The 16,171-nt window shown below is 44.8% G+C and overlaps 1 protein-coding gene across 1 annotated transcript in view; it reads left to right on the forward strand.

Annotated features, from left to right (window-relative positions):
* The window catches only part of PolD1 (DNA polymerase delta 1, catalytic subunit), an 84,735-nt gene extending 68,873 nt beyond the window's left edge, over window positions 1-15,862 (forward strand). Inside the window, exons 16-20 of the mRNA XM_050185069.3 lie at window positions 821-1,056; window positions 3,663-3,776; window positions 10,714-10,769; window positions 11,570-11,667; window positions 13,149-15,862. Of these exons, the coding sequence (XP_050041026.2) occupies window positions 821-1,056; window positions 3,663-3,776; window positions 10,714-10,769; window positions 11,570-11,667; window positions 13,149-13,245 (601 nt within the window). The 3' untranslated portion in view covers window positions 13,246-15,862. The remainder of the gene's footprint in view (window positions 1-820; window positions 1,057-3,662; window positions 3,777-10,713; window positions 10,770-11,569; window positions 11,668-13,148) is intronic.
* The last annotated feature ends 309 nt before the right edge of the window (window positions 15,863-16,171 follow it).

The following is a 16,171-nucleotide window of genomic DNA, read 5'->3' on the forward strand; positions in this document are numbered from 1 at the left end:
AGATTGCTCCAGTGAGCTCCTTATGGAACATGGCTTGGCTTTCCAGTTTCATTCTATCGGGGAAAGGCTCCATAGAATTTCCTTGCTTGCTGTGACTAAAATTTGGGGGCCCTCGCACTGTAATTTCTTAAGGCAGACCCTCTGGCCACGTGACTGATGAGCAGACATGCACCTAAAACAGAATTTTGAGTGGCACGTTCGATTAGTCACTTTCAAGCGCCCTAAGTACTCTCACTGTGCAGTTTACATTCAGCTGGTTCATTCAGAGTGCCCCGCTCCAGCTCAGAGCACTCAGGAGCGCACTCGCTTTCAAGCTGAGAGTGCGACCGAGATCTGATGGAACATCCCAATCACATGGCTTGTCTGATTGCACTGGAAGCAGCTGAATGTTCGACTGGGGCAGACTCTTTCTGGCTCCAGTCTCGAGAAGGCTCCGTGTTGCTGCAAACCGAGTTGGAGTGTGGTAGGAACTAGTTGAACGTACCATATGGCGATACTTTGACATGTCCTTCTAGTCCCAAGACTTACAAAGAAATGGACGCTTTCCATGTGTTACGGCGTACACTTGGAAGTTTCACATTTATTTGTTTGTTTGAAGATGCCTTACAATCCATTTATGGGGCATTTATGTGGGGGAGGCATCACATAAGTAAAAGCAGCACAATTCTGACAGACAGATTTTCAATTGTATTGCTATAATATCTCTGAACATATCTTTCTAATATTTTCAGATCTTGCAGAATGTTTTTATCCCATGTTATCTTTTTCTCTTTTCTTCACTTGTCCAAAATTTCTCGACATTGTATATATCTCTATGCAGGATGCGCAAGCGAGACGCCGGCAGCGCTCCGAACTTGGGTGACCGGGTGCCCTACGTGATTGTGGCGGCATCCAAGGGCACGGCTGCCTACCTCAAGTCGGAGGACCCCATGTTCGTGCTGGAGCACAGTGTGCCCATCGACACGCAGTACTACCTGGAGAACCAGCTAAGCAAACCCCTGATGCGCATCTTCGAGCCCATTCTTGGCGAAGCAAAGGCAGAGTCCGTGCTGCTGCGTGAGTGCACCTGCCAGTCGCGATCGTTCTTGCGCTGCCGACGCGTTCCACCGTGCGTGGACATTATAACGGCAGATTTCTTAGCTATGGAGGCTGCATCGCATTCCGAAGGTGCTGAAACATAAGAACCCTTGTATGCTCACGTGGCTGTGGCTTTGTGTAGCTGGGCACAAGTTCACGGGTCCGATTCCCGGCCGCTGTTGCTGCATTCGAATCGGTGTGGAATGTAAAAGCACTTATGCATATAGATTAAGGTTCAAAAACCCCAGGTGGGTGTAATAAATCCAGAGTTCCCCATGAAGGCATCTCTCGTAGCTCGTGTGATGCTTTGAGACGTTAAATCCCATAATTTGGTATCAATTTTTTTATGATTAGATATGGCAGCACATTGAAAATCCCTAACTGGTCAAATGTAAATTGGAACCCTCTGCAATTATATCAATACTCACCAACCGATCAGTCAGTCCGTCAATCAAATGTTCACACTCGCGCACCTTCACAGTCTTGCCTTGTTCTATGAGGGCAGGTGAGAGTGATGACGACCTTTTGAGGGCAGATACTTGTGAAACTGCACTTACCTGCTGATGAGATAAACAGAGAAAAACCAAACCTGTTTTTGCTTAAGACACAGGCTAAAATATCCCACAGTTCTTCCGCTCAGTGCGTCCTTTGTTATATTCACTAAGCTTCTGAGGGCTTACATTGTAGCCAGCAGAGAAAATTCTGAAGTCTACAGTGCAGGTATTGTTTTCCGGACTCCAAAGGTAAAGCAGTCTGAAAATAAAATGCAAGGGCAGGAAACAACAGAGCTGTGCTAATAGTAAATCGCCAATAAATTGGGCTTCTGTAGCAAAATACAACAGAAACACACATTGCACATCCACAGTTCTTCCTTTGAAAATAGAGGGGCAGTCAGCTAAGCAAAAATTATTTTGTTTATTTTTCTAGCATGCCCTGTATCTAAGGAAACTATGTATAATTGCATCATTACATTTTCAGTGATGCAGGTACAGTCGAACATCTTTACAACATAGTTGCGTCTGAGATGAAGATATCTTCGTGATATAATTTATTAATTGTATGCATAGATTCGTTACACACATACTTTGTCAAGAAACTTTTTGTATTCACTTCTCTATATCTGATAATTTGTTATACAGTCGAACCCGACTATATCGAACCCGTTTACATCGAATTATTCTATATATCGAACAATTTCTGGTCACGGTATAGTTACAATGAGCATATATAGCAAAAATTACGCTTACATCGAACAAATATTGCGGTGACTCCCGATATATCGAACGTCAAGCGGCGGAAAAGTGCCCCCAGAAGTTGGCTTTCCCTCGCGGTAGCGGGGAAACCCGGCGGCGCGGCTCCATCCAACCGCTCTCCCTACCGTGACCGCGCTGCCTCGGGCTGTTCGGGCGAGCCGTCGACACTCCCCGTGTCGCGCATAGTGGAGTGCATTAGGCCACATCCTCCCTCTTTTTCTATCATCTTTCACTTGCCACCCCCTCTCCCCTGACGACGCTTCGCCGTGCTCCCACACGGGTTGCAGAATCAAGCGTCCTTCCTTTCTTTAGATCACTATCTAGCGACACTCCCCAGCAAAAGATGATCCTGGCCCGCCTACAGCGCTTGCTCAGACAGCCAATCAGAAGCTCTTGTGCTCTCCGTGCAAGATGGGGAAAGTGCGAGTTGTTTGGCTGCTTCTCTGGTTTATCGTGTTTGCGCCTTGTGGGCCTTCTCCCGCAGTGTTGCCGTGATGAAGCGGCAGAATTCGCCTTTCGTCGTGAAGCTCGAAATCATAAATCGCATCGAACGCGATGAGAAGTTGGATGTCCCCGCAGCGTGCAAGATTCCGAGGTGCACTCTCGGCACGATTAGGGCTAAAGTGGCCAGACTCGCAACCCGGTGCCCATGGCGCCCGACGCATACGCACGGCCGTGTACGAGGGGTTCTTCATACGTGCGGTTTCCGCGTGCTCGGTGAGGACTGTAAATTCTGATGAATGCGACGAAGCCGTTGCCGGTGTAGCCGAAGTTTGGAGCGAGCTGTCAAAATTTCCGGGACATTCGAATCAACGGTGGACGAGTTCCTGAGTGCAGATGATGGTGTCGCGACCACGGTAGAGCCCGGAAACGAAGACTACATCGCCGACATCGTACCGAGCACAAATGACAGTAGGCACATTGAGGAAAGCAGCTACGGTCCTTTGCCCATATCCTCCGAAGTGATTGGTGCACTCGCATTAGTCCGGCGCTTCTGCGCGAATGCGGAAGGTTGCGGCCTCAGCTGCGCCGACTTCTTAGACAACGTGGGGAAGTGCGTGCGTCGCAGGCAGCGAAATTGCGCAAGCAGAGGAAAATGCAGGACTAATTTATGCCAAACTAAGCTAGTTTCGTTAATAAAGTGATTTTATAAATGGTATGTGCTTTTATGACATCCAATTATTTAGCAGGCTTATATCGAATTATGCTCTATATCGAACTGATAGGCGTTTTTTTGCGAGTTCGATATAGCCGGGTTTGACTGTATTCATGCTCACTATATTGAGGTCCAACAGTAATTTCTTTCTCATTTTCTTCTGTTCCATACTGCAGGCGGCGACCACACACGGACCAAAACCGTGGTGCACTCCAAGGTTGGTGCCCTGGCCGCCTTCACGAAGAAGAAGAGCACCTGCATCGGTTGCCGGGCCGTGCTGGAAGATCAGAGTGTGTAATGTTTATGCAAAGTACTGTTTCTTGTGGCTGCAACAGAAAATGTTCCTGCAGTAGAGCTGGGTAGCATAGCGGACCGAAGTCTTGCACAGTGCATTTGCATTATCGTAATGCGACCATGAGTGCAGTAGACTTACATTAATACGACTTCTGTTAATTATATTTTGCGGTTAATTTGATACTGGCCAAAGGTTCCGGCCGGCGCCTATGCATGTCTTTGGGCCCTAATTTTCCTTATTCTGATCCTAAAATTGGCGTTCGCCAGATAATTCGCAGTTAACCAGTCAGCACGACACTTTAGTGGCAGTGTCTGTCTCGGTGGACCTTGGCAGCGGCAGGGGGGGGGGGGGGTAGAGTAAGGGGGGAGGGAGGGGGAGGAGGAGCGTTTGCATTGAGCTTATGTCATTTCTCATCAAAAACACCTATTTTGCGTCCGTCCTAGGAAGATTTTCAAGCAATAACCGTATCTCACAATGTTTCATTACGGTATTTACTCGATTCTAAAGCACTCCTTTCCTTTTTTTTAATTGTGCAGGAAATGGTTTGCGCGGTGCACGTGCAGACAATCCGCCTTTTTCATTTTCCTGTGCTTGCCCTCTGCCACACGCCGCTGAAAACGTTTTGGAAGGGTCCCGGGGCTTTTGCCAGTTGATTTGTGTACCCACGTGCACGTTGAGTGCGCATTGGTTGTGCGTTTCGTGGATCGCGAGTCATTATTGATGGCTTCTTTTGGACAGCATGTCGTTCCTGGAAGCCGTGTAGCACTCACCGACTACTGGGCGAGCAGGCCTGAGTGTGCTGTTCTGCAAACAGTGCGGCCGATAAAGGCATGCTGACTTCTGTTAGGCGACACGGCTGCCTTGGAATTTGTCACTGATTTCTGCACTTGGACATCACTTTTTGTATTCTCGTTACACATTATTTAAACATTTTGCATACTGAAGAAGTATTCGAGCGCAGCCTTTTGTGTCGGATATTTCAAAGCGGTGCACTTGTTTACGTCGACGTCTATAGCCGCAGATCGTTGTCATCGTCAAATATTGTGAAAAAGGTGCATTGCTGATATTAAATAGTATCAAAACGTAGCAAAACATGCATATCTGCGCATATGTGCCGTGTTGTCACACCTTGAGACGAGTCAATATGAGCGGTCGAACCACTTAAACAACGGCAACTGTGACATATATTACGGGCTGTTAATTAACTCATTCTAGCTTTTCTTTAACTCCATCATACTTGCAGTTTTGGCGTGCCATAGAGCATTATTAGAGAAAACTGTGCTCGCATAAGTGTTCATTTGTAGGCCGTGTTGTTCTCTCACGAAAACTCGTGGGTGCCGTCACTTACATGGTGTTGGTATAACTGAGCGAGGCGGTTGTTTATGCTGCTGTATACTGAATACACAGTTTCTTGTTTGCCACTTGACGCAAAGGCAAACAAAGGCAAAGGCAAATCTCTGAAATTGAAAAATGTGTTGGCAAAGCAACATGTACCGGCCCACCCGTGTACGTATCGAATGCGGCCGACAGCCTACAGGTACGGTGACGTACAGATGTTGGCACAGTGCTGTGTCGCCGCTTACCGCTTATTGTGTACGCGCCGTGCGAAGTGAAGTGTAGTTGATTTCAAATCGCTAAGGCCAGAACTGAACTATAAAAGCAGTTTCGTTCGATCTAACTGCTTACATTTCAGTTCAGGTCCGCCGGTAGCGAGTGCATGAACTCGACGGCGCCAGGTTAACCCTCGCTGAACAGGATCTACATTGGCTCAAACTTCGTGGGCACGGCTTGAGAGGGTTAAAGCTTGTGCATTTCAACTTGGAAGGTGTGTTTGACTCATTTTAAGCACGATAAATTATACATACAAGTGAAGACGCTGTCGCTATTGTGTTGTCGGTTCGGCGGCCGATTGCGCGGGGTTCAGTCGAACGATAGTTGGCACGCTGATTTTGCCAGTGCCATTGACAAGGAAGCCTGTCGCAGTACAACTCGCGCTCTTCGGTTGCATTGTTGTGGGCCTGGTATGATAAAAGGTTTCGGTGACACACAATAGACGGTCAGTCGTTGGAGTGAGCGTCTTGTCAGTCTTGTATCGACCCAAGTGTTGCCACACCCGAGTACGTGCAGTCAGGCACGTGCTGCCACCACCAGCAAGTGAGGAACGACTCTGCAAGAAGACTTCATTAGCAACGGGATGTACTCATCATTTTATTCCAAGATACTGTCAATCCCTGGTGGTATTGTAACAGGGGGTGGGTACAATAACATGTTGGTACAGAGTTTGGATTAAACAAGTATACCAGGAGACAGAGCGGCACAATCGACTGCTCAAAATAATTACAGTGCAAGTCCGACGAAAGTTACACAAAAATAGGCGAGCAGTAGAATTCTTATTGTGTATCAGCGTACGTACATAAAACAAGTGGTACAATAAGGCACTTAATATATATTCAGAACCAAGTGTAACCATACACACTGAAAAAAAGGTATCAATACAAAAAATGATGACGTCATATCAGGAAAAATATTCATTGTGTGTTTGGCCAGAGTAGTGTTTCGTCTACTAGCTTCACAAACATTTCAGGGGAGCTCTGTATAGTAATTACCGGATCCAGTTTGTTCCACTTGCGCAGTGCGAGTTGGAAGAAGTAATTGAAAAATGTGTTGTTGTTGCACGAAAATTCCTGAAGTGTGACAGCATGTTTGTGATGTGTACGTCTGGAACGGTTGATACTTGTAAAGGCTGAGGGATCAATATTAAAGCAATTGTGGAACAGTGAGAATAAAAATTTCAAGCGATGTACCTTTGCTTGATTGTTCACCATCGGGAGGCATGCATGATGCAGTAGTTCCGTTGGGGAATCGGTTCGACGGTATCTGTGGAAGATAAACCGAACAGCCTTGCGCTGCACGCTTTCTAGCATGGCTGCTTCATTTTTCACCTGCGGAAACTAGGCTATATTGGTGTATTCAAGAACTGGACGAATGAGGGTGACGTATGCGAGCTGCTTTGTGCTGGGGGTAGAATGACGCAGTGCCCGTTTAAGGAAGAACAGTTTATTTGTAGCTTTTTTTGGTCACATTCCGAACGTGCGTTGATCAGCTAAGATCTGAAGTTATTGATAGGCCGAAGTATCAATACTCATGCACTTGACGTAGTGGTATGTTATTAATGCGATGTTCAAAATTTAGTGGCGCCTTTTTCTTCGTTTATTAGGATTCATAACCATCTGCCATTTATTGCACCACTGCGTGACGCGGGTTAAGGACGTGGTTAAGTGTCGCCCAAATGTAACGCACAGGTTGTTGTTAAATTTGCTAGGCATCAATGAAAGCCAGCAACTACATGGCTCACGGTGCAGTCCGGACAACTTGGATGATGCCCTGACTGCTTTCTTTTTTAAAGTGGAGTTGCAGTCTTACGCAACGCATGTTTTTGGCACTGCACCGACGTTGAGCTACCAGCAGAGTTTCAACGGGGTACACGACACAAGTGTTTGCAGCAGCCACCGAAAGGCATACTGATCGCACCAAATACGCGAGTTCAGGGTTCACGCATGCAGATTCGCACAGTTTGGAGCTTTCTACCCACGTGCAAACACACAGACGAACTTGGTATGTGTGCTCGCGTTAGTTGGTGGCTAGTCGACTGCAGACACTACTGTGATGTCTTGGACATCGGGGTCTCTGCATTACGACTCCACGTCAGCCACACAAGAGCCATTCAATAATGTTACCTATGTCACTACGGGCAAAAAAAATTCAATGTTCGAAAGGTATAACGTGATCGCGAACCGTTGTCACCAGTCGGTAACACGTAAATGAAGCGTCACCGAACTGTGATCTCCTGATAACGAAATAGTAACCGCCTATCCTTTGCAACATTGTGTGGTGGCAGCGCACCGACTTAAGCCGCATGAATATCGACAGCAATGACAGAAGTGTTTGAGCGGCCGTTGTTCCCATGGTGGAAGAGCATAGATGGTCGTTAAGAAATCGCTGAAGTAGGCACAGTGCGTGTGGTGCCTCACAGACAATTGCGCAACAACAAGAGTGCAGCCACCGTGGCATCCGATATTGCGCCATGCTATTTATGCGGTATGCCTCCACCTCCCTTTAGGTTTGCTTAAATGCGAGTGACCTTCTTCGTGGCTTCCGAAATCCGCATGCGGCAGTCGCTCGCTCATCTTGAAGGCTGTGTCAACGTTGCAGTTTGACTGGAGCGGGGCAGGTGCTGTCGTGCGCCCAGTTTGGTCATGCTTCTGTGCTTTCATACTTTGCATGCGTCCTTTTTTTTTTTACTGTGACCGGGTTCGAAGCATTCATTGTAACAACACGGCAATTTAAAAAATATTTATTATATCTGCAAGCAGCTTAAATCGTCAGGGTTGGAAAATCGTTAATGCACTGAAATGTGGTTGTTATTACCAACAGATTGTTATAAGTGGGTTCGGCTGTATAGTTGTTATCAGTGCTGGCATACTAATTTGGTGTTCCCTTTATTAAGAGGAGAGCATACTATGCATCTAAATTCACATGTACTTAAGTTACTGATAGCTAGCAAAAGTCCTGTTAAATAATGTGGTAGGTCTCCTGAACATGTGTAGCACTGTTTCTTGCACAAAATTTGGTAGCATAAAAGTTTGTGTTACATTTTCTTATATTCGATTCAATATTCGTTTAAAAATCTACTACAGTCGAATCTCGGTGATTCGAGCTCGAAGGAGCCAGAAATTTTTTTCTAATTAAAAGAAGTTAGAATTAAAGGAAGGTAATTGAATGGAGGACTTGACTGCCCTGGTGTGTGTGCACTGAGCACACACATGAGTAGGAAGTTCTACAAGATTGATTCACACGTATTACAAATACAGTCAGTTATTAGGCGTATCGGTGCTCGTACTGTGATAAGAGACTGCGGGTGCACGCGTGTATACTTAAAGGAAACATACCATGTCCCGTGATAATTGCCCCTTCGGATTTTCGGTATGCTTCACCGCGTAACACTTCTGTACCGGGGCGAAGCTGACTTTCGGGAACCGCCATTATGCAATGCGTTATTCTCTCCGCGCTCCGAAGCCATCGGCGAGAATTACAAAGACTAACAGCGGCGAATTGTTTTAATGAAAAACACGGCACCGAACAGCAAGTAGCTAGGCCTAGCGTTGCCGTGGTATGGCTACGGCTGCCAGCGGATCTGCGTGCGAGAGCGCCGGCTCGAGGCGGTGCGATAATCAAAATGGCGATGGTGGTGGCTTCCATTAATGCCGCTTCGGACCTGCGGTCATGGTAAAAAGTCCGGCAAATCGGATGGCGAAGGTTGTTTTGGGTCCGAAATTTCAGATGTTCTTATACATTGACTCTCTGGGGTACGTGGCGTCCGAATTATCGGGCATGTCTGAAAAATGGGGGGTCCAGAAAGTCTGTCATTACAGAAGTAATCGCTGGCACGTGCGCCGTTGAGGGGTCTCTCCTAAGCTCTTCCTCTGTGGCAGGGCCAGAGGAATGCTGGTCAGAGGCGCTGCCGCGTGATTTGGTACGCCGAGAGCATTGTTGGGGTGCAGTATGTTTGAATTAATTGTTGCAAATGCTTGTGCGTTCGAATTACCAGGCGCTTTCGCCCATTGGAATACACTTAACTTTGACGAGACTGCAGCGCCAGTTCGAATAAACCGAAAGTTCGAATCAAGCATGCTCGAATTAGCAAGATTCAACTGTACGAGATATTTGCATAACCATAATAAATGCCCAAGATAGTGGATGTATTGATGTCCGTCGCTGCAGCACAATTGGTAGTGCAATGCATGCATAACGTGAAAGTTGTGGGTTCATCTCCCACCAGCAACAACTTATCTTTCAATCCACTTTTATTTCCCTTTCCTTCATTAATTTCTATATTTCAATTTCAACCACAGCTAATTAGCCCTATGCCTCCCTTTGGCTTCATTGCCTATTGCCTTTATATGGTTTTGATTAACAAAAATCGAGTCTCTCAGTTTCCCTTCATCTCATTCATACAATTAATCTTGTGATTTCCATCTTGCACTTGGGCCAACTGTTCAATAATAATAGCTTCTCCTCGAGCATTTACAGTCTTTTTCAGTTTCCTCGCAGCCATGTATATCAAAGTAAGTGTACAAAGTACTGAAGGTCATGACCCTATGGGAAAATAAACAGGACTGGACTTCCAGAGCAAAAAAGACTGCAAAACGTAACGAACAGTAATGTGTCAGCAAGGATTTATTTACTGTATTATAGTACACGCTTCATGTGTGGGTTCCACGTGGCAAGTATGTACAGTATGGCAAGTGTAGAATTGGAATTAAAGTGACACACTGTGTTGCTTCTATTCTTGCTTTTTGAAAATATTACTCTTTTCTATCTCATAGACAAAGAAACCCAGTTGTTTATCCATAGCCTGAAAGTAAGCTAGTGTTATAGGTGCACTGATTCTTTGCAATCTCTTCGACAGCTTGCAAACACTAAATGAGACCTGTGACCTCCTACAAGATGCATGCAATAGATTTAGAGCTTCACTTATGTGAGGGACTGCTGCTCATGCACAAATCAAGCTTTATTTGCACCACTTGCAGTCATGTCCCGTATGCAAGAATTTCGGCAATTCAACTGTTCTATTAGTACCAAGGTAATGCTGCAAATGTACTCACATATGCCTTCTGAAGAAAATATTTCTAACTTGTGTTAATAGACATGTTGAACCATCCCTGAAAAGAATTTGTAGAGTAGTAGATCATTTCATATTCCTACATACGTTAGTGGATCTAGGCTTACTGAGCTGTCCCTGAGTGTGGATATAAGTAATCTAAATCATGTTTGCTGAACTTTGTAGGCTTTGCATTCTTTGAAAGCACTTTCTTGGTATGCAAAGTTTATGCAACAATCAGCAGAACAAACTTTTTTTTTTTTTTTTTCAGATTCTGCTGTGTGCAAGCACTGCAAGACAAGGGAGGCCGAGATTTACTTAGTAGAGGTGAGTAGTCTTTTATGCATTGTGTTTCTTATATGTAAAGCAAAGCGTGAATAGCATAGCTTGGTGGGCCAATTGGCACATTAACATTCAGCAGTCTATGTGTCCTGATTGGCCCTCTTCTTCGCGGGATCGAATCCCGGCCATGGCGGCCGCATTTCAATGGAGGCGAAATGCGAAAACACCCGTGTATTTAGATTTAGGTGCACGTTAAAGAACCCCAGGTGGTCGAAATTTCTGGAGTCCTCCACTACGGCGTGCCTCATAATCAGAAAGTTGTTTTGGCACGTAAAACCCCATAATTTTTTTTTTAATTATTATTGGCCCTCTTCTTCGTTTGGATGTTTGTTTTGCTGATTCCCACTCTTGCAATACGTGAGACTTTGTCACAACTTGCATGCATGCCAGTTTGAAAGCACGCAATTGCTTTAGCTGATACCAATCCGATGCAAGTACTTCATTCATACTGTTAGGTTTTGCTTGACACTCCTCTCTAGTGTCTATCTGCAGTATTGGCCCAAGCCATAGATCTTTCTTTCTTCTTTTGTACAAACTGCATGCTATTGGTCAGTGCCTTTGTGGTTGTGTTGGTTATTCCAAATGCCCTACACCTGTTCTTCTCAGCCGTTCTTATGTACAGGAACAATTGTTAAGGCTTCGTGTATCTAGGCCTTACCTAAGGGCAGTTGGCAGAGGAAAGTTTTTTGACACGCTGGGTACAGTGGGCAAAGAAGATGTGCTTGTGCTCAGAGCTGTTGCTCATGAGGGGGTGATGGTGCATGATCCCTGCTTGTGTGGTGCAGGTGAACCACCTGAGCAGCCTTGAGTCGAAGTTCTCGCAGCTGTGGACCCAGTGTCAGCGCTGCTCAGGGAGCCTTCATGAGGAGGTGCTCTGTACCAGGTGGGTGGGTGGTGTGATAAGGAATTCACTAGTTTTTCTTCTTTCTTTTTTTCATAGTACGGCATATTGTTTTATGAAAGGGAAAAATGATCAACTTGATATCGTGAGGCTGCAAAGGAAAACCACATGGGTATCTTAGAAGGAACACTTCGCAATTGATGAAAAATACGCCCTAATCCGGGTATCAAACCTGGAACCAACAACCTTCACTGGGCGATGGCTCATGCTTCACATTGAACCAGGAGGCCAGCAGGTCGCAGGGGGAGGGCGAATTGATTGACAACTTGAGCAGGGTCAGTGAATATGGCAGATGGGTTCAGCGGGAATTTTTTGCAGCTTTGTGCTACACCTGGGTGGACGACAGTTTTTCTCCTCCACCTTGAGGATTTCTGCAGAACTAATTTGCAATATTCACTTGCAGTGCATCATTCCATAGCAATTGAGATTTGGCAGATGCCTTCTGCAGTGGATCAGAGATGTCAGAATTAACCATGTGTCGAATCACTGAGGGTATCAAGAGAAAAATAAGCAAATGCTTTCTACATCAAGGGGCTTTTATTTGCTGAATGATTGTGCAAATCATTTTTCTGTTTTGCACAAAAGTGGTGCGGAAACTGCAATCCTCGTCATCTCCTGACTGATTAGTGCTCGCAGCAGTGAAAGCTTCGCGGCTTCCTTGACACTGCAGCCGGTACGCAAGGTGTGCGTCTTCTTTGGAAACATGCTTTTCACTATTGCATGCACATCCTGATTATTTTTTTGCCGGCGAGCTGGTCAGCAGCAGATAGTCCGCCTATTACGATGTAGTAGTCGGCGGGTTTGATGCCAGTTTTCGGGCCATTGTAGGATTGCCATTCATCCTCAACAGCTTCTGCCATGTTTGTGACATTGTGGTTGCACAGCACTGAGTCAAAATGAAACTACTGCTTGTCACAGCTGCTGCAGACGAAAACGTGGTCGCTGTCAACATAGTCATGGATGGTGACCATGAAGTTCTGAAGGCATGCGTTGACTGGAAAACTAAGCGCAAATTATTTAGCCAAAGGCACGAGGCCAACGTGGCGGTGAACGCTAGAATAAATTCTATAAAGGCACAAATAGGTACGAAGTCTTCTGGTGCTCCTGTTATTCCCATACGGTTTCCACTGATGACTATGACAATGTGAACTTCGTTCTCCAAGGTAACCAGTGCGGCCAAACACGTCTGAATTAATGGGATTTTTATGCCATAAAATAATTCATACGTCTGCCGGGGCCAGAGAACGAGTCCGAGTTATATGATTTTCCAAATTAGTGAGGTTTTACTGTAGTTTTGCAAAGTGCAAGTATCCCCATTTGGGGGTGTGCGATGCTTAACCTTATTCAGTAGAGAGTGGATCTGTACACTGGGTTTTTCGGGCGTAACTACATTAAACCAGTTGTCAATGAAGCAACGATGAAGCACTGTGATTACGACTGACTGCTGTGTGCTTTGCTTACAGCCGCGACTGTCCCATCTTCTACATGCGCAAGAAAGTACAGAAGGACCTTTCAGATCAAGAGAAGGTGGTCCATCGCTTTGGGCCACCAGAATGGTGAAGACTGGAAGGAGAGGCAGCTTCTAATAGTCACTAGTGTTACTCTCCAGCCGTCACCATTTGTACATATACGTGTGACCTAGTGTTACATTTTAACTTCAGCCAAGTGCCACCATGATCATGTGAGTGGTGTCGCTCCCAGCAATGCTGTGGTGTGTCTTACCTGCATCAACTCTGGACTGGCTGTCTTGTGACATCTGGTGCCTGCTATGCCTCGAGAACTGTCTGCTATGATCGCTACCTCACCAAACAAGTAAACTGTTGTACGCTTTAGTGGGACTGCATTCAGAAGCCCTTGCACTTCTACATTTCTCTTCTGATTTGTGCAAGCCCATGAGTGCTGCCACACAAACATGGCGCTGTCAATTTCCAGTGGACCACCTTGAGTATTTTTTGTTGTCCAGCAACTGCAAGAATTAGTTGTTTTATATTTAAGGAAAATGCCTGGCAAGTTTTTCTTTTTTGTTTGTTTTTGCTGGGCTTGTGATCTGAAGTGCCTCCACAACAAAAATGCACGCCAGCGCCTGTGGTAATGTAAAATAGGAACTCTGTAACCCATGCTGTAATTCCTAAGCAACGGTGTGCGTGGCATTAATAGTTGCATAGATTCCTTGTAAATAGCTTTTAGTTCTTGTTCAAGTAAAGCCTTTTTACCATAAGATAGTAACTGTGTTGATTGTGTATGTGTGTTAATAAAACCGATTTAGAAAACTGGAGTGTGCGTGCTTACGTTTACAGAGAGAATCCTGTTTGGCATTCTCTCCTTTCCTTGTTCAGAGTGTTATCTTAAGATAATCATCTATGGCATAGTACTATAGTTTCTGCACGTCCTGGTGCTTACGCATGTGCTGTGAGGCTTAGTGCCGTCTAGGGTTCGCAGAAAGCCCATATGGCGAGGAAACAAGCGTGCTTGAAATAAAATGTACGTAGCTGCAGGGGGTAATAAATAAAAATGAGCTTGACATCTTGTGGCTCATACGAGTGTCCTGTTCACAGGGCCTCGAATTGGCAAGCTTTTTTATTTTTTGTGCTATCTGGCAAGTGGGCATAGTGTCTTCAGATCGGTGTGCTACCTTCTTCAAAAAATGGTAAAACATTTTGCTCTGCTAAATCGGAAGTGCAGCTAGGCTACCCTGATTTGGTGGCATTTGCTGTCCAGGAAACAGGGTGTTGCATTTGTACAGTCACTACCAGAAATGTTGCATTGCTATGCTCATTTTAATTTTTTTCAGTACTTGAGAATTTAATGTTGCCCTGCCCGTGATGCCTGTTTCTGGAGCAGACTGCCTAGCTAATGTTGGAGAAGCTATGTAAAAAAACTTTTATGTTGAAGTGATATCTATGTACCATGTGCTGAAAATTGTCAAACATATTGCTCAGTTAAATTGGAGGTGCAGAGTTACCTTGCTCTTGTGGCATTTGCTGTCCAGCAAATATGGTGTTGCATCAATGATTGATGAGTTGTTGCATTTATGCATTGATGAGTGTCACTACAGTTATGGTACATATAAATTTGGGACCTTTCAATTTATAAGGACCTAAATTAAAGAGGAGACAAATAAATGAGCCTGAAATGGTGGATTACATTTGTCCAAGATGCTGCCCACATTTACTTTAGTGGGAGAAGGTTGGCCATTTCCTGATAAAACAAAAGTCCAAGCTGTTCTATTTTTGAATTTCACAATGGAACCGTAGCACTGTTGGCAAAAAGCTGATGTCGTAGATTCTACGGTATTCTTGCATACTTAAGTCACATTTATGTGGAATGAGTTGCCAAATCTTTTTTAGTGCAAACCTTTCCAAATGCAATGCAATTTTTTTATTGGTAAATTGTTGACTAGTGCCAAGTTGACAGTGACGATGAAATGGGGCATGAAGTTAAAGTGTCGTCAGCTGCCCATTTCTTTTTCTCACCTTTTCTGCCTTGGCAAGCCTCAATTCTCGATAAGACTGGCCTAGTCGCATTTCCACTGATGTGATCTATCAATCTAGGTTAAGTTGCTATCATTTCTTGTCAGCGTCCCTTTGATGCATGCCTTTGCTTTTAAACTTATTAAAAATGTATTTTCTGCCTGCATTGTTCTTGTATGGACTATCTCTGGTAAACTGCATTGCTGTGAGAGCTTCAAGTGACTTTGGTTTGTCTGGTCAAGGGTGCATCCAAAAAGTAACTTGCACAATGCAACTATGCATGTCTTTGTGAGTCATGGCACTTTCATTGCTCAATGTCTTCGTTCTTGATTGGCTGAACGTGTCGGAGTGGCGTTTTTAATTTTGGTCAAAATAATTTTGCGTAAGATAAATATATGTAGTTTAGGCCAAAATATTCCAAGAAACCGGCATTTTATGCATGTGTCACAAGGTGTATTGGACTCCTTGTGCAAGGAATTTGATGAGCCCTTGCATCTCATGAATTTCTCCATTTGCACAGTTAGCCATACTAAAGGCACCACAACATAACAGTGTTTTACAGTATGCTGCAGCTTTTATATCAGTGAAAAAATGCTCAGCTTTAGGTAAAAAAAGGCATTTCCTTCCTAGAATATGTTCGCTACTAGCAGTTTTTGAAGTTGTACTGCTGCAATTTTTAAGCAATTAAAGCAATACTCGCCAGTGGACTTGTGCCAGTTTTCTTCCAGGATGAACATTATTTGTTGGACAGTGCCATAGTTTAGTTACAGAGGCTTGTGGTTCATTTGGTTAGAAAAAATTCTAAACTTGGCAAATACAATATTTTCTGTTACTTTGGCTTAGTTTGAAAATGAATTCGAAAAGCTGTCTGATTTTGTCATTGACTGTAGTTGTTAAGCCATGTGGCATCTTCTACCACGATCGTGAAGTGGAATTTGCGTAAGAGAGGAATAAACTTGCGTGCGAGGGGAGCACACCATGTATTGACTACGTCATGCTTTCGTCAGGCAGCATGG

Source organism: Dermacentor andersoni, chromosome 4 (genome assembly GCF_023375885.2).
Source record: "Dermacentor andersoni chromosome 4, qqDerAnde1_hic_scaffold, whole genome shotgun sequence".
Taxonomy (NCBI): Eukaryota; Metazoa; Arthropoda; class Arachnida; order Ixodida; family Ixodidae; genus Dermacentor; species Dermacentor andersoni.